Source organism: Acanthaster planci, linkage group LG05, assembly GCF_054643075.1.
Source record: "Acanthaster planci isolate LZ-2023a linkage group LG05, COTS_SCS, whole genome shotgun sequence".
NCBI classification, from domain to species: Eukaryota; Metazoa; Echinodermata; class Asteroidea; order Valvatida; family Acanthasteridae; genus Acanthaster; species Acanthaster planci.
The window spans coordinates 3350985-3370163 of NC_141781.1; the positions used below are offsets into that span (position 1 = coordinate 3350985).

General features: G+C 45.5%; 1 protein-coding gene across 2 annotated transcripts in view; it reads left to right on the forward strand.

Annotated features, from left to right (window-relative positions):
* Positions 1-19179, forward strand: part of LOC110982907 (dmX-like protein 2) — a 69448-nt gene that overhangs the window by 29456 nt on the left and 20813 nt on the right. For both annotated transcript variants that reach the window (XM_022241677.2, XM_022241679.2), the window contains exons 6-21: positions 116-182; positions 725-894; positions 1322-1504; positions 1937-2070; positions 5632-5750; positions 6508-6658; positions 7179-8557; positions 8909-9061; positions 10051-10258; positions 10710-12947; positions 13295-13360; positions 13955-14043; positions 14538-14726; positions 15311-15408; positions 15816-17830; positions 18621-18854. In XM_022241677.2, coding sequence (XP_022097369.2) covers positions 116-182; positions 725-894; positions 1322-1504; positions 1937-2070; positions 5632-5750; positions 6508-6658; positions 7179-8557; positions 8909-9061; positions 10051-10258; positions 10710-12947; positions 13295-13360; positions 13955-14043; positions 14538-14726; positions 15311-15408; positions 15816-17830; positions 18621-18854 — 7493 coding nt within the window. The remainder of the gene's footprint in view (positions 1-115; positions 183-724; positions 895-1321; positions 1505-1936; positions 2071-5631; positions 5751-6507; positions 6659-7178; positions 8558-8908; positions 9062-10050; positions 10259-10709; positions 12948-13294; positions 13361-13954; positions 14044-14537; positions 14727-15310; positions 15409-15815; positions 17831-18620; positions 18855-19179) is intronic.

A 19179-nucleotide genomic window follows, 5' to 3' on the forward strand; every position in this document is an offset into this window, starting at 1 on the left:
TTAAAACTTTCATTTATTTGAAAGCTTTTTAAATTACACTTTAGGGAGTGAGTCATGGGGGATATACATTATTGAAACTTTTTTATTCATATCATTTTGTTCTTTTTTTTTTCAGGACAGCAACACCAGTCTTCCATTTGCTTTTCTCCCCTGATGGGCAGTTTTTTGCATCTGCCGGAAAGGTAAAAATTTCTCACTCAGAAATGAAAGTATGTGTAGATCAGAAAGAAAAAGAATACTTAATGCATACGTGTAACTTCACCTGACCATAGAAACAACCGAAGTAGTTTTTTGCATTGAAAAATAACTCATAAATACCTCACTATGTGTTCCTATTGGTTTAGAGCCTGTCGCATGGGTAGTTTTTAACAGGTGACGAAAGCACCAACTGGTATTTTGGCTCTTACTTTGTGAACGCGCACACATCTGCCTTTGTACATAAATCTTGTTAATACTTGCTAGGCATGGGCAGTACAGCCAATGACTCTGTCTAATTAATGCACTTCACATCGGCGCAGCTGGTGTTCCAGATGTGCACCGATTTCCATGTAGATTTTGGCTCTTTGGCTCGCCTTTGGCTCGCTTTGTTATCCTCCCCAGCCCATTGTATGGTTTGAAACTTACTACTTTAAATCGGCCTTGTCACACTTTTATTCCATTATTTGAGTTGTTTTAAGGTATCCATGTGTTTGTTGTACTGAAATGGATCCGTTCTCTTTTCCAGGCGGACAGACTGGTGAAGATATGGTACCAGACTCGTAAACCTAGCTTCAAGACCGGCGCCCCGACAGATGATGAAACATCCAAGGAAGATGCGTACAGTTTTGTGTATATCGCCCATCCCAGGGCGGTTACCGGATTCTCTTGGAGGCGTACCAGTAAATATATGACAAGGTAAGTTGATATTGGTTTGCCCTTTAGGCAAAGCACCAGGGGAGGATATCTTGTCTACCCGTTTACTTCAGAGAGAATTCCCACATGGTGGCACAAAGCAAAATCAGCACCGTGGTTAATACCACACTTGAGAAAAAAAATGTTGCAAGCAGTGCCAATTTTGCTGCAAAGATGGTGCAGGTGTCCACTTAAACCTGTGAAGAAGCCTAGGGCAAATTCAAGTGAGGTAATTTAACGTGCCGTAGGAAGATTGAATGTTGTAGATTGATGATGGCCTTTTGGTTGTCGCATACAATCCAGACATAATGCATAATGATCACTCTTTGAATTCCCAATATTGTTTTGCAGTTAGTAGGATTTTAAAATAGGTCATAAATCTAAATTATCTACAAGCTTAACCTCTTCTTGCCTCCTTTTGTTTTTAAAGTGGAACAGTAGCCAATATTTTAGTGACGTCTTGTCGGGATAACATCTGTCGTCTGTGGAGCGAGACCCTGCTCCCCAGCAGCGAGCTGATGGAATCCTCTACCAGTAACCTGAATATGATCAACAAGAGGCGGGATTCCCGTCATCACAAGCGGCCAACCTTCAGTCTAGGAATGAAAGGAAGGTGAGGCATTTTGTCTCTATTCAACAGTCTTTTCTGTTCCCAGTTTGAAGAAAAACCTGAAGTCTACACAAGTTTCTTTGTGTCGCACAATTCTGGTGCTGTTTTGGGCATTACCCTCGTAATCGGGATGTGTTAATCACGTCTTCAAACAGTTAAGAAGTAATAATGGGAAGTGGATAACAGGGCTGAAGCTAGATTAAACACACGATTGCAACGTGAGGCAGTAATAGAAAAGAAAAAAAAACAACTTGAAAATGACAAGGTGAAGGCATTGACTGCAATGTACATGTATGCATAACATGGTAAAAGAAATGCTTTGAATCCCGAGTCAAGGTGCTACCTGTACGTGAACGGCCAGTTGCCAATACGATCATGTGACCTTTTTATGGCCAAAGAATTGTATTTTCGGTGTTCTTCTGTCAATTTCTGCAGCCGGAGAAAGAGAAAGTCGGGGGGAAGTTCAGCTAATGTCACCAGTTCCAGCAATCAGGAAACCATGGAGATTAGCGGGCACGGCGGCCTACCATTGCACTTCCACATCGCGGCCACAATCAACCCCAACACAGGTACGTGCACAGCTGGTGGTCTAGTCTTCCATCAGACTTCAGTGCCCTTGACCCATTATTTGTGAGCATAATCTTCTGACCCACAGAAATCCTGCAGCCTTAATGTCTCCTCATCACCGGCCAGGTTTTGGGGGAATAACAGTTAATTTCTCTTAAACAGTAGATGCAACCCTTTCACCCTTGAGGATAATTGTTGTGTGGGACACCTGGGTGGCAGGAGGCTAACGGTGGTTCTTTGTTTACGTGTTTGCTTTTCTGTGGAGCCATTGGGACCCGTGGTCCTTTGAACTCCATGGGAAAGTTCACAAGCAAAGGAAATGTTGTGATCAGCATAGAGCCTGTGTCACCAGCCCATTTGAAGCATGACGGACACAACGGGAAGGTGCTTTTTGAAGTTGGTAGATTGGGAGTAAACACCAAAGATTTTACCCAAACCAGTTAGTGCCCTCCTATTGTATCTGCTATACCTCGAATAGGCTGATAGAGCCATTGGAACAGATGTTTGTCAAACACAAAAATCTTTCCTGGCAAAAACAGGTCATTAGCCGATGAAATTTTTATCGCAAGTGACTGTTGTTCATTGGTCTGTGCTCAGAACAGACATGTACTCTGCACAATTTTCTGCGTAGAATTTCCATGAAATGGGATCCAGTATTATACCCAGAGGATAAAAGCGCTTTTGTGGTATTGTAAAAGCGTTCAAGTAGGGACAAGTGTTAGCACCCAGCGTGCAACCAAACGGGTGAGACAGTATCTGGTATCTTGGAGAGTTTGGTCGGTCTTGGTTGGCTACTTGGGCAAGCTTAGTCAAATGTCGATAGGCATCATGTCAGGGTGATGTGCTGCTAATGGATGTTCCAAGATTTAGTGATTTCAGGGGGGAGATAATCCTCGCCTTAAATACCATTAAATGTTGTGATGATGGTTACCAGGGCTATCAACATTATACAAATTCGTAAAAGGCGTTGAAAATGTCGTTCTTTGTTCTGTTCAAACTTTGGCTTCGTGTTGACTCCACCAAATGTTGCACCGGTAAGTTTTCAGTGGCTATGTTTGAGTGTGTTGTGAGTGCTGTGTTTTCATGAATCTGTCACAGTTCCTAACACAGAAAAGTATTTTTGCCAAAAATGGACTGGGGGATAAGTTAGTAATTTTCATTTGTTTCCAAAATAAAAGTTCACCCTGTAGAAGAGCATTGCAGCACTTAATGTGCCCTCGTCAATGTTGATACCTTCTGTAAGTGATACCCTATGCTATCAGCCAACCCGCAGTGGTACATGCATTTAGATCATTAGACTCCGAGTGAAAATATACATGACCGTTATCTTGTAATTGATACGGCACTGCGGTTTCATTTTCAGTCGTCTGCAAAGTGAAACTTGTTTGCCATAATTAATAACAATGAAGCTTCATCTAGACATGCCAGGTATTCCTTTAATGGCCTAGGGATGACGTTGTTTTTTGGGGCGGGGGTTCACCTCTGTGACTCTCTGGACATTTTGCCCTATCAACTTTGTGAAATCTTCCCGATTCCAATTCTGCACTGTGTAAATCCATGGCACATTCTGTGCACTTCTCCAAGGAGACTAAGGCTGCATCTGAATCTGTTGTCTAGAGCTAGGTCTAGGTCTTCCCTCCATTGGTAATGTGCGGAGATGCGAAGAAAATAGACCAAGCCGTAGCTCTTGAAGTCCATTCTGACTAGGCCTGAGTCCCATATATGGTATTGATTCCGGTTAGCTTAGCTTTTTTATTATTTCGAATCAACCAAAATGAGGCATAAAAGTGGAAGTGGATTTCAATGAATTCAGAAATGTTGGCCGCAAGCAAGAAGGTACTCATTTCAAATATCCATCTACATCTACATGCAGTTTGAAGTTTATGCGAGCCTTATTTTATAGCAGTGCATGCATCACAAAAAATAAAGCCGCCAGGTTTGGTTCGGTTTATTTGTTTTCGACATAAAAAAAATAGACAACTGGTACCAAGTTTGGCACCACAAGTTTACCCCACTCTCCATGTTTTTCCCTTTCATATTAACACAGAAAGCTCGTTGGTGTGTTTCCTGCTTGCTGTAACAATGTCTGTTAACTCCTGCGTAACACAGAACATGGTACCACCAGGGAGTGTATTGAGCCTGAAAGTAAAAGCTCATGCAGCGAGCTTCCTGAACCCTCGCGCGGTCCTCCTATGGGGATTTCACGTTAAGCCGCCCTATCATGTTCAATAATTTTTGGAAGAATAATTCTTAACTGACACCACCCCATAAAACGCTCATGTTGGAATTTTACCTTTGTCTTCCTCAAGTAATATTTAGGAAAAGTCACCTGGAGATGGGTAGAAAACTAGTTTTTTTAACGACCTTTCTCTTCCGGCAATATCGTACCTAGGTCTACCTGTTCATGCATGTTTGTTTTCACTGCCCGTGTTTACATGAAAACGAGATTGTACAATGTTGCAAAGATTTACCTACTTGCAGTCGATGGGTTCAAGATTCCGTTGAGTTGACATCACACAGTTGTTGTTAGCAAAGAATAGATAAAAGATGAGAATCTTTCGTACTTGAAGTAGAATGTTGCCTTAAGTTTACTACTTATAAATTATAAGACTATGTAAAATACTTTGATCTGTTTTTATTTTACCATAAAATTTCAAACCGTATGTATTCATCTGTGTACGAGACTGCCACATTGCACTGTTCTTCATGTATTTTAGATATTCGGAAGTGATGGGTCAGTTTTTGCCAGGATATTTCTCTTTTAGGTCAGGTGATTTTTCAGTTTCTATAAATTGATATACAAGGAAATATTTTCCAAAGCCCCTTTTCTGAGTTGGATTTTTTAAGAAGTAACTGAACGGAAAAATATTACAAATTCTCAAATCGTTGCACGTTATTTTTCCCATCCAAGGGTTCCGGAAGCTCGCCATCAGTGGTCACCTTTCAGGCTCTATTAATGCAGAACTCCAGCTCACAGTTGCTGGTGTTCCACAATGGCAACTAGTTTACAAACTGTGGCTGCAATCCTTAGCTCTTGGCGAGGGAGGAAATTGCATTTCACCCAAACATTTCTCAATCCTTTGCCTGTTATAGGATTGACAGCTGCTGGGGTTGGCGATATGAGCTTGGAAATACCACACTCACAAATCAATGCTATACATTTTACATTCATATCCATGACCAAAATTAAATCTTCGAAGGAAGTAAACTAGGCACCATCTGCTAAATTCTTAATTGCAAAATAGGAAAAAGATTTAGTTCGTGTAGTTGTCAATACATGGAATCAATACCCTACTTGGTGAAAAGGAGAGATAAAACTGACACATGAGCTCCGTCGTTCTTCATCTGATGCCCAGAGAAAAAAATTATAGTTGTACACATTCCCATGAAAATTAGTTGTGTACACTTTGCATCATGTGTACACAAACCCCTCAGCAACATCGGGCACTGTATTGTGTATTGTGGCATGAATACCCAGCAAGTCGGTACGTCCTGGCTGTAACACCTTTTACACCTGCTTCTCAATTTCTGTCAACTTTCTTGAAAATCTCTCACTGATGCAGACATACCACTGCTTCCAGCCATGGGTAAGATGTCCAAGGGTAACACTCCGAACTTTGTGGTCAACTGGCTGAACAACAAGGAGCTGCAGTACACACTGGCAGCAGAAACGCTGCTTCAGGTCAGTCCTTGTTTGACACATGTTACTGAAATTTCATGACAAATTGATTTTTTTCGCTCTCTTGTAGTCTGGTAAGGTGTATTTCGTGCAGTTCCGTGTGCTCAGCAAATTTGTGGGACATAGCACACATCATAATTTGACTTAATTTGATTTATAAAATCTCAATTTTTAACAGTCTTTCGTCGGCGGTGTAATTTGATTCAGATGTAGCAAAACTGTTGTTTTATGTTCTTCACTGTAGTGATACTGATTGTTCTCAGAGGAAAGAAACTTGTCACTTGTTTTGGAGGTGCCAAACGCCCCATTGGGTTCAACTCATGTTATTTGGCTTTCAAGACGGATGGTATAGACTTTATTCACGGTGCCAGCCGTATTGAATTTGAAAGCGAGGTTAACTCTTCATTTTTTAATGTTGAGAGTACAACTCAAGCAATAAAATGAAATTTAATGACAAATTTGCACCTGTCTACTCTGATGAATAATTTCCAATTCATGATTGAACACATAGACTTGTACACTGCCAGATTCTGACCCTTATTGAAAGGGAGGCTTGGAACGCATGGGAGTATAAAACAGTTTGGTGCCATCCTAATCGACAGTTTGCAATATGTAAAACAGATTTGGAGAACTAGATCAAAAATGGCCTCCGCCTGAATAGGGTCTATGGAAGTAGCACAGGTAGCTGTTCTTGGCACAAGCCTATTTTGATCCAAAGCAGCATGCTTTGGTACATTTTGTTTGAAACTTACCTCAAAAGATCAATAAAGATGACAAATCAGAGAGCGACTTGGACGACTCCTCATCAGAGGAAGAGTCTTCGTCCTCGGAAGACGAGGGCATGGTCGACGGAGTGAACGAAGGGTCGGAGGAGACGGAATCTGATCAAACTAGCCCAACTGTAACCGGAGGTGAGTTGACTTCCCCTGGCCAAGAATAGGTGCAGTGAGTTTCTTTCACCCTTGTTTCATGTACCGACACAGTGGTCCAGGTTTTGAGTCCTAAATATGCTTTATATACCGGGTATTAGGTTTATACAAATCTCTCAAAGCCACGTGGCTGTGACTCAAGTCATATTCAGACATTGTGTTGAAATAAGTCATCACAGTTGTAAAGTTCTGCCTTTTCTTCCTGTTTATTTGAAATGGCCCTGCCCACATGTATCTTAAGGTAATGACCTGGCCCTCAGCACATTTATTTAGTACGAAACCCACTGAAATGTTGAAGATGGACTTTCCCTTGAAAAGCAGAGGACTGAATCAACCAGTGTTTTCTTGCCCCGACTTTTTTGATTGATTTATATTCAGTTCAGCTGAAAAATGTCTCAAGCCCGTAAGCTCCACCCCTGCTTTTTATGCGTAGGGAAAAAAGGTCTTGCTTTTCAAATTAGTAATCTCTGGTTTGTTTTTCTTTTCTGTACTTCGTCCTAAGCTGATGAGCATGATTCTGGCAATTCTGGCTCTGCCCAGAATGGGTCAATCCAGTCCGGACGGGCCACACCTCCTGAAATTCTGACAGTGGATGCCAATGGTTCCATCAACAAGCCGTTGACCCGGCCGGAGAATCTAGGCTCGTTTCCTTCAGTGCCCCAGCTAGCCAGCCTGGCCCACATTGGGTCTACACCCCTGGCCCGGCTGCAGAAGAAGTTTGACACCCTGCTGCGGGAGTGGAACCAGTCCCCGGACATGCTCTTCAGCATCCATCCAATCGACGGCTCCTTCCTGCTCTGGCTGGTGGACTGGGTGGACGAGGCCATCCCGGGAGTCCACCGCCAGCCGCAGGTCAGCTTCTCCTGCCGCATCCCCCAGGCCTTTCCGGTTCATGATGCCACCACCCTCTGCTCCAACCTGGTGCTGTACCGCAGCAACCTGACCATGGATCCACGGGCCGGCCGGCGACAGCCCGGGTTGGTGTCGCCCCGGGAGGACCGTCCCGGGCTGACCCCCAGCTACAGCTTCTCCCAGCGGCTTGGCATGGTGCCGCCAGGGGTCAACATCTATGCCTTCACCCCCAAGGTCTCCATGCTCTCCAAGCATTCCAACGGGACGCTGAATCAGTGGGAGATCAGCTTCTCTGAAAACTCCAAGTTCCAGACAGTCCTGAATGTTGCCCACAACTCGCGCTGCTGCGGACACCGCTTCAGCCTCAATGACATCTCTTGCCATCCCGTGCTGCCCCTCTTGCTCTCCACCTCACACCACAACATCCCCAAAGTCGAGGTAGACCGCAAAATTGTGACCAGTCGGACTCACAGAGCGTCATCTTCGACGCGGAAGGCTTCCCTGATCTCGGGGGATGGAACGGATTCTACCAACAGCATCAGGCGGAGGAGCTCCATCAACCTGTTTGGCCGGAGCCTCTTGTCCGAGAGCGAGCACCAGCGACTCATGTCACTGTACAACTCCAGCGCCGACAATGATGAGCTGGAGATGGACCCAACAGAGAAGGACGAAGTGGTCATCCCAGACGAGATGATGGAGCAGCTCAACCAGGAGATGAACTGGCCGGACATGAGCGCTCCCACAGGCCTGTGCAGCGAGCTCATCCTGTGGCGTGTCTTCCCCGTGGGGCCCCTCACCAAACGCGACGGCCTGGTGGAGCTGGCCCGGATCAACTCCCCCTTCCTCTCTGCTTTCTCCCACGTGGCCTGGTTCCCAAGTCTCTTGCCCAGCTCCTGTCTGGGAGCACTGTCCAACTCACCCAGTGCTTGCTTTGTGGCCTCAGATGGGTACAGCCTCCGTGTTTTCCAAACAGTGATTGATGCAAGGTCTTTCCTGACTGAGGTCCTACCCGGAACAGACCAGTTTGAGGTACCCTATTTTTCTTTTTACAGAATTGCACTTCTGTTGAGCAGAGTAGCTCTCCATTAAATGTAACATCTTAGGGTATGAAATATTAGTTAACACAATGTTTTTTACCATGTATTTCCTCGTCTGGGGTTTTTACACATTTTCCATAAGTTTTTGGTTATCTATAAACAACACAAACATTATCAGTGGAAGGCAGATACCCATACAATACATGTAAACCATCCTTGCTGCCATTGAAAAGAGTGCTTCAAAATGTGAATGCCCACCAAAACAATCGTGACATTGTAAACTTTCTTAGAGGAAGCATCATGCTTAGAACAACTTGCCATCCACGTTACCTGTTTGCTGCAGGGTTATCTCAGCAGCAGCTCACCAATCAAGAAGTTCATTGATGCTAAGACCGACGGCGAACACCGGCAACACAAGACTAGCGTCATCAGTTTACAGTCCACAGCACGCCCTGGGTGCATCTTGGAGCTAGATGCGTTATCATCTGCAAAACAGGTACATGGGCTTGTGTTTTTTTTATTCCATAAAAGGTTACATGTGTATCCCACATATTCTGGAGGCTTGCCAGGTGATAACTAATATAACAAGGGTTTTCATCACGTGACTCCTGATGATAAGTAGACACATGCTGTCCGTAATATTGAGTCTCCCAGTGCTTTTGGTAATAAAGGGTAATAATATGCAATATCATTAAGGAAATTATTATCTCTAGATCTCAGTGATTGCCATTTATGTTACTTTAAATGCTGTCTTGTTTTAGTTATTGATTGTAATTGTAATGTCGATGAATGCAATAACTTAATATCTCACTTTACTTTGTAACAAGCCAATGGAAAGTAAATTTCTATGTAAATTTTTGCATGGACAATAATAAATTTTAATCTTTGAATCTCTAAGCGCCTTGGACAGAAATTTGTCACACGATGAACTGAGTCATGCGACATTAACTTGTGTTCTTTCCTGTCTGTTGCAAACCAAGAGTAGGTCAGAAAACTGCCCTCATGTTTTGAGGTTCAAGCTGTTACGCTTGGGGAATCCAGTCAACTGTACAGGATTGACAGAAATCAAGCTAGGATTTTTTTCCATCAACGTAAATGCACACTTCCTTTGCCCAGTACTTGCAAACTGCTCTCACTGTCAAGATTTTTCTGGATTGTTAGGGCTTTGAAATTTTTCTCTTAATTTGTATTGGTACTGCATAAGGAATGACTTTTGTCTTGGAGAGCTGGGAGTCAGATTAATGGTTCATCTGGTTATTCCCCCCTCCCAAAAAAATTGCATTTCATGATGATATTGACCGGAATAAGACAAACACATTTTGAAAAAAAGGCAAGATTTAAAATGAGCACTGAGTCTCAAAGAGTGGCACAATATTTGTCTGTGTGATAGAGGAATTCTTGAAAGATTTCCAGTTGCACTCTTTTAATCCACTGAAAGTGTGCCTTGTTTTCTAATTTTTCTTATATTCTTGGTTTCAAATGCAGGTGTGGAACAACGTCCAGCTCATGCACATCTTCCCGCACCAGAGTATCACGGACAATTTCCCCATTGGGGCCTCCCTTACTGGCCAGCCCACCGATGCCAGCCGGCCCTACACCGACAGGTTCTATCTGGTGGTCCTGGACCGCAATGCAGCAGGCGAGTCCATCATTCACATGTGGTACTTGTACATGAAAGCCAAGGTGCTAGAAGGTAACTCGGTGTTCAATTGATGTTTCACATTGTCTCTGTGACCAAAAAAATAAACTTATAAAATACACTAAAATTTCAAATTGACAGATTTTTTTATACTTCGTTGATGTCATTTGTGGCATAACAGCTGAATTGTGAAGAAAATTGTCTTCACAAAAACTGTCAAACTTTTAGCCTAGGAGTCTATCAGTTGTCCAGGTTTCGTTTTGATCTCATTGAAAATATGTTGGTGTATAGAGATTTCTCACGTGGTATTCTCCAATCAACTTTTAAAACAATTTATCAACTTGTTTTAATTTAAAGCAAGTTGCTGCACAATTTTTTCCTTTGATTTCTTAGGATACAAGTCTAGACTGCTTAAGTGGCAAATGGTAAAATAGACAACATAGATCAAAGATGTAATGTCAGCAAGGTGCGGATATAATTCTTTTATTCTGAACACTTTTGGCAGTTCCAAACAAGACTGAGGAGCAGCAAGCAGATGGAGACATCCCTGATGATTCCTCAGTGGACTCCTCCGACAGCGAGTCACCACAGTTTGACCCTAGTGGTGCCCCACAGGCCACTATGAAGGTGCGCACCTACTCCCGCAAGGTCTGCACCCAAAAGCTGAGCCTCCCCACGGGCGTGGACATTGTGAGTGCCACGCCCTCAACCAGCCACCTCAGCTCATCCACTATCTACCCGTCCCTCCTCTCCACCTACATGCTCTCTACAGCCTGCTCAGACGGCAAGCTGCGCTTCTGGTGCTGCAGGGTGTGCAGCCCCGGCAGGGAAAATCTTGGCAGTGCGGAGGACCTGAAGTTGGAGCTGGACTCATTGGGCTCGGAGTCCAGTTCAGTGGAGGACCCTTGCACAGTGCTCACAGGCGACGTGCTAGCTGAAGCCTCCTACCGCTGGCAGGAGTGGAAGCTGATGGCGCAGGACGCCAATCCAAGCAGCATCGTCGAGGTCGCAGGCAGCCCTATAGCAGTCAGCTGCGCTTACACTGGAAGAATAGGCTGTGTCTATCGGACTGACATCAGTCCCAACTCGCAGGTGCGCCGGAGAGACCCCCTGGTGATCCCACTGCAAGCTTGCATCTTTGAGTGCGAGTCCAGCGGAGGCTCCGAGTGGATCTTTGAGGACAAGCTGGATCTGGGCCTGCTGGATCTGGCACCCCTGAACCAGGAGACTGGAAGCAATGTGGAGGACCTGAACTACAAAATGATGAAGCGCAGCTCCAAGGTGGAGGATTTTGTCAACTTCAGAGAACTGGCAAACGTCAGCCCTGCTGCATTGGACCTGACAAATGTCAATCTCAGCCCAAGGGCAGGTCGCAACCGGAGAATGAGTCCCTCCTTCCTAGGAGAGAAAATGCAGCTGCCTGTCCAGTTGATGTGGGTCTCCAAGGAAGATGGGTCTCACATGCTGACAGTTGGTATGGGTATGCGGGTCGTAGTTTATGCCCCCGTGCTACCTAATCGAGCCAACATCCAGCTGGGATCTCTCCAAGAGAAGCTCCTGGAGCAGGGCTTGCTTGTCAACCAGAAGTCCCAGGGTGCCGGGGCAGCACTGCTCGCGAAGGAGGACCTGAGGCCCAAGTGGTTGCCCCTCTGGACCATCGCGCTGACCAGTGTTGATGGCATCTCACCCCACTCCAAGATGCTGTCATGGGTGCGGCCAGGCATCCTGGTGGTGGGCTTGCAGAACGAGATGCACGTTTACTCTCAGTGGAAGGGTACCGAACAGCAGGCAAGCAGTACCAAAAAGAAATCAGCCAGACGAGAAACAGATTCCCTGAAGAGGCCTGGACTGAATGCCAAGGAGTCGACCATTTCCAGTGTCTCCAATCTCTCTGTGGACATACTAGCCCTGCCAATGACCAAAATGGATAGGGAGCAGTCCTACTCTGAGCTGACAAGGTTTTCTGGAATTGATGTTGAAGACCCTGCAGGAGTTGAGGCAATCGAGCCAGAGGAGCTCACATCTGACGTTGGTGTCTTTGAGTACTCTTACATGGCCTGCCCGGTGCTGCCACAGTACCATCCCAAGCAGCTGATGGAGCTCTTGAACTGTGGCAAGGTACGTCGTGTCAAAGCCATCCTGGCCCACTTGGTACGCTGCCTCGCTGGTGACAGTGCCATCCAGAAAGCGCTGCTCTCTGGCGACAACGACTCCATCAACTCCTTACCTGAGACTGAGAATAACTTCTCAACACGGCCCAGGTCTTGCAGCAACAGCCCTGTAGACCAGCCTTCTATGGACGACTCCAAGCTGGACTACATAGAACTTGTGTCTATCCCACCGCTGCCACTATATGCGCTCATAGCAGCTGACAAAGCCGAGTCTCTGCCCCCACAGTCAACCCCCGTCGTCACCAAGGCCAACAACCTGGGATCCACACCTGCCACCAAGGAATCCAACACTGAATATTCCACCCTCTTCTCCTACAGCTTGGACACCTCTGTCTCGCCGACCTTCGACGTCTTTGCAGAGCCGACGTCCGGTGATCGGATGAGCAGTGTCACAATGAAGATGCAGGATGTGACGTATTTCGGCATAGCCCAACTGCGTTTGCTCACCAACTATCTGACCCACATGCACCTTCCTGGACTGAGTAGCCTGGATCAGATGAACCTCCTAGCCCTGGCTGACACAGTGGCTTCCACCAAGACTGAGGTTACAACCCACAACACAGCAGGAACAGGTATTTCCTTTGGATTTTTAAATTTTTGTGCTACCCAGATCACTCAGTTCATTATGCTTTTTGTGAAAGTCTTTTTGAATTGTGCTTAGTATTTTTTCCTGTTTTAATTTTTTTTTGGGGGGGGCACTTTAGAATGGAAATATTTGTGTCATAAGAAAGCCAGCAGTATTTGTCTCATTTATGGGTAGATGTGCCTTTTTCATGAGACATGTTCTGTATATAAAAGTGGCAATACATGCGACTTTTCAAGAGTGTTAAATGATGAAGTATGCCCTTTTTAAGAGAGGAATTATCAATATCAAAATTGGATCACCAGCACTGTTTTTTGTGTCTCCAAATTGTGACAGGGACTGCAATAGGCAAAGATGGAGCAGGGTACGCCCACACTACAGGCACAATATCTACCCACGCAGGTACAGATCTCTCCTCATCACCCCTGTGGCCAAAGAAGTTGTCCAAATTTGATTTATTGGTGCTGAAGTATCGAGATCCGTCTAATATTAATGATATTTGATCCTGTTTTCAATTATCAAAGTCTTGAGGTTTTGGTGTCAGACCTCCAGTTCTTGAAATCAAGGATTGTCGTGGATATTAAAGGGTTGCAGTGCAAAGTAATTTTAGTTGGACTGTGCTTCAGCAAAAACCTCTGAACACCCCATGATTGATTTAGAAATGGGTAAAATTGTTTGGCGGTGTAAGTCAAGGGCTTCTTCATTACGCAGCTTCCCGTCCCACTGCCTTCTCCTCCTGCCTGTTCATTTCTTGCCATCATTTCTTTCTTTAAGGAGGATGAAGTTTCTGTACTCAGCTTAATCTGTCGATGTCATCAAGAGCTATCAGTACAACTGTTATAAAATCTAATGTATTTTTTTATTGGTATATCCCTTGTTCATTCATAGTCCTTTTATTTTCAAGATTAGGTACATGTATTATTTAGGCTTCAAATGACTTGAAAAATTGCTTTTATTACTTGAATTTTCTCTCAACAAAAATGTTTTGAATGGCAGGTGAGACACTAGATGAATGCGGCTTGAGATTTCTCCTTGCCATGCGATTCCACGTCTGCCTGCTGCGCTCCTTACCACCACGACAACAGGTGCATGCATCATTAACTAACAGATTGCACACGATTGGGCCTATGTTAACCAGCTTTGGCCTGCGTCGTACGAGGACACGTATTTGATCCCACCAAATAGCTACTAATAACAGCAGTTGTAAATGTTGAATTTCAGTCATTGAAAAAGTGAAACATTGCTTTCACTGAAAAGTAGGGCTGGAGAAATCAAAGATGTGTTATTTAAGTATATTCTGGATCATCATTCGAAAATAACTTCTACGGATTTGAAACTTTAACTTTTAAAGTTAATTTTTTTTACTTGTCACCCAATGAGTATCAAACGCAATAAAAATAGATGCTTTCAGGAAGCCGCAGATTTAAAAAAAGCATCAATTCACTTTATATTCTCTGCATTTACTGTACACTGCTTTCACTGGTACCCTGTATTAACCTTTACTTTGCATTTATTGGCACCATGCTTTTCACTGACTCCCTGCATTCACTGGCACTCCACACTCATTGGTAATCTTCAGGTCCAGCTGCGCCATCAGGGCTTAGCCACCTCCCACTTTGCCTGGGCCTTCCACTCGGAGGCCGAAGAGGAACTCCTCTCTGTCATCCCCGGCAACCAGATGGGCAAGCCCACGTGGGCGGAGCTGCGGGCAATGGGGGTGGGCTGGTGGGTCCGCAATGACATCACACTGCGGAGGTGCATGGAGAAGGTCAGAGCTTGGGTTTCTGTACAGCAGTCCTTTTTATTTCCGAGATGGCCCGTTGGCTAAGTGCGAAATTAGTCTTTGTGTTTTCAGACAGATCATTAAAATCTTCTTCTAATTGACTTTTCGCTTTAATGAGTTACTGGTAACCACACCCCTTAGGCAATCCTATAGAATATTTTACGTTGTGTTTTGTTTGCCTCAGTATTGTTTAATTGGACGATATTTCGCAAGCTGTGTCGAAGCAGTCCTACTGGGATTGGTTAAGTCTTTCTCAGAATTTTATGCTCTTAAAGGATCCTTAAGGATCAACTTTGATCTCAAAGATTTGAATCTTTTTGTTCTGTGGCAAAGTTGACAAGTAAGATCATACTCAGTATTTATGCATTTTGAGCAGAAATTGAATGGGCATCTTGAATTTAGATAACAAGTATTCATCTTGTCGTATGTTGTCAAAAGGAAATGTTCAGTTACGAGTTTGATTCAGCTATTCGCAATGTTTCTCAAGATTGACTAGTTGGCTGATCCTGGCCTGAACACGAGACATTTGGGAAACCAACTTGACTGCCAATCCTCCTTTTTTTTACCAGCTCGCCAAAGCGCAGTTCCAGGCCAACAAGAACCCCCTGGATGCCGCATTGTTCTACCTTGCCATGAAGAAGAAGACGCTGGTCTGGGGTTTGTTCAGGTGTGAGGCGGAACCAATGCTCAAGAGCTGTTACGCTCACAAAGTAGTAGGGCTTTGAGACACAGTGCTTGAAAGCAACTGCTTAGCAAGAGTTTGTTGCTGAGGCAAATGTGCCTTTGTCTTTTTCCCATTTTTAACTGGATCTGTAATGATTTCTGCAAGCTGGATAATTTTGGTGACGTCGTTTTGTTGACTTATTTGAGAAGCAACAAAAGTTTTACAAACTCGTGGCATTTTGAAAGGAACCTGATTTTCATTAACAGGAAATTATTTTGCTGAGCAAATTTGATAAGTTTTGGAGTTTTTCTGAGTGGCTGCTGGTGAACGGTGTGGGAGTTAAAAACCGACACCTTGACAAAGTGCAGTTTTTATAACATTGATCTTTGTTGTTTAAAACTCCTGAACAGGTCAGTCAGTGATGCCAAAATGACTCAGTTCTTCAGCAATAACTTCAGCCAAGAGCGGTGGCGGAAAGCGGCCCTCAAGAATGCCTTTGCCCTGCTGGGACGCCAGCGCTTTGAGCACGCTGCAGCCTTCTTCCTCCTAGCCGGCTCCCTGAAGGATGCCATTGCAGTCTGCTTGGATAACATGGAGGACATCCAGCTGGCCATGGTGATCGCGAGGCTGTACGAGGAGGACTTGGAGATGCCCACGGCCCAGAAGGAGCTTCTCTTTCAGTTTGTGCTGGGACGCGACAAGGAGGGGAACAAGATGGAAGGTAGCCAGCCCTCCAAGGACCCCTTCCTGAGGAGCATCTCCCACTGGATGCTCAAGGAGTACAGCCAGGCCTTGGAGACACTCATCATCCCACCGGCGAGAGCCAAAAATAACAGGCAGCAGGTGGATGTCGATGAAGAGCACTGGGGCAACCCAGACGTCTTCAACTTCTACAACTACCTTAGGACCCACCCGCTGCTGATACGGCGGCAGTTTGCCGACCAGGACAAGCCGGCCAAGGGCTCGTCGGTCCTGATCACGGGCCTCACGAGCGGGGAGGAAGGGGACAGCATCATCAAGGATGAGATCACAAACGTGGAGAGGAAGTTGTTCTTTGCGACGGCACACGCACACTCTGCTGCTGGCTGCCCAATGCTGACGCTGGAAGTACTGTCAAAGCTTCCGCACGTAAAAACAGATGGGTCTTGTGCCCAAGACAGCACCAAGACAACCACTGATACGGACAAGTCAACCAACAACCACGAAAGCAGTACTGACCTGATTAGCTCGGGAACAATCGGCAGCTTCACGGACTCTGGGATAGAGTGTCAGACCTCCAAAAAGACCAACGAATCTGTTGACTGGAGTCAGCCATTGACCAATGGCAAGGTGGACCTGGGCTTAGATCTAGATTGGAGCCAGCCGGTAGGAAGCAAGTTTGAAGACGAACTGAAACTGGAATGGAGTGACGACAGCACTGAAGAAAGTGACGAGGAGGACGATGCTGGGAAACCGGTGCAGCCAGCTATTCCAAATCACTTGCAGAACGGCGACACTACCAGCAAGGGAACTGAGAGCAAGAAGGAGCCATCAGATGGTGAGATTGGAACAGTGGATGTCTTTTCCCAGCAGCTGAAGTTCTCCTCTTGCCTGAAGATCATGATGGAGGAGCTGAGGACGCTGGCCACGGGGTTCGAGGTGGAGGGTGGACAGTTGCGCTACCAGCTGTACATGTGGTTGGAGCGGGAGGTGGAGATGCTGAAAGAGCTATGCAACTACGGGGCCATGGGTGTCCTAGGAATGCCGGAGGAGGCTGAGAGGGACTGGGATCAGGAAATGGAGAATGGTGAGGCAGAGCGGGCCCTCCATGCCCGCTGGATCGACCTGGAGGAGAAGCGCCAGCGAGCCGCCCGGCGTAAGAAGTGGTTGAAGTTGCACCACCACCTGCTGCGGACGCTGATGAGCTACGCCATCATCTATGGGCTGAACGGCGGCGGGCTGACCTCAGTGGCCATCGAGCTGCTGCTGCTGAGCCAGGAAATCCAGCAGGAGAGCCTTCAGCGGCAGCTGGCCACGCCTCTTCCCCTGCCTACCACGCTGCCGCTGCTGTCGGCCAGCGTGGCCACCTGCAAGACAGTCATGACTGACCCCATCCTCTACCTGCGCAACTTCATGCATGACATCCTCAACGCCATCCTGGACCTGACTGCGCCGCCCAACCCCAAACGGCACCCGAGCATCAAGGTGCAGACTGTCCACCGCAACAGCATGGCGCTCTCAGCCTGCATCTACCAGACACTGTGTGACAGTGACAGCTTCAGCGGCGCCGAGTCCTTCACCAAAGCCACAGGGATGGATGCCTACGATGGGCGCAATACCAATGTGATGTACCGGACGGGCAATCTCGTCAGCGTTAGCCGAAGAAAGAGGAATGCCAGTAATGATGGGACACTAACTGTGACTTCTCTGCCAGCCAAGTGGCCCGGTAAGTGCACAAAAAGACTGATACTAGAGACATGCATGTGTGTTGGTTAAGTACCCTGAGGGAATTAATGGAAACCCTACTGATCTGGTGATGACATTACCAGCACCAGTCTTTTGGGTGCAACAGATTAATTCTACATTCTATTCATTAACTTCGGAGAAGACTTGTAACTGAATTAGCTCTTAAATCAACCTAACACATCCAAAGAATTCCTCCAAACGAAATTTCACAGAACTTTACATAATGTTGTAGCCTCCACTAACGCCATGTTTTACTGCAGAAGCTGTGCAGATAATTCTAAGAAATGCCAGTCGAGTGAGCAACTTGTGCAACAAGTTCTGGCACAAATTACTCAGTCATTCCATACCCGTAAGTTGGGTCAAACAAACGACATGGACGATTTTACAAACTAATCTTGTTTGTTCCTCAACATATCAAGGTTTATATAAGAAATTCACAGCTTTGTTTTGGAGGTAATTACAATATTTGATATGTACATGTAGCTTTGACTGGACTTCAAGGTTTGCCACCAGATTCTGACTGAGAAAACACTGAAACTTGTTTGGAATGGTGGGATATGATTCAGGGATTGCTTTCTGCTGAACAGCCTTCATAATATCTAGGATCACTTGAAATAAATGTAACCTTGCGTTACATTGACCGTGGGAACATTGCGCAACTTTGGCAAAAGTTTCGTGAAATCAGAACCATTTGCCAATGAGTCCTGTTGAAGCACACCCCTCAAACCTCGAGTGACTTTTGCTAGACCATTTTACTGCAAATTCTGCAGGGGTTGCGACGCTCATCGCTCTGCTCAACAACGAGAGGGACGTGGATTCCTCCACCCCGAACGTCTTCCTGTGTGAGAGCCTCTTCTCCGTCTACATGAGCATCCTGGTGCATGCCATGATGTCTGGCAATGCCAATGAGCTCTTCCGATTGGCCGCCCACCCGCTAGACACCAAGATGTGGTCTTCCGTTTTTGGAGGAGGGGCCAAAGTGCTTGATCATCCCAAACCTGCTCGTAAGATCTCAGAAACTTTTCTCACTTTTCTCATTTGTTGTGTTACTGACATATCATCTACGTTATTGTCCAAAATGTTTGATTTGTTTTACCTACATGTATCTTTCAGAAGTAATATTCATGTGCGTGCAACTTTTGGCGTCCTGTCCTTCAGTGTTTTGAAAGCGGCAGAAAATATTTGATTACTTACTGTATCAGAGAACAACATTTGATTACTATCAGTAATGAAAAACAGCATCAAATTACGGCAGGACCTGATCCTATGAAGCTTAAAGCAGGAAATATTGTTCGCGAGGCTGCTTTCCAAGCAGAAATTTTCCAGGGA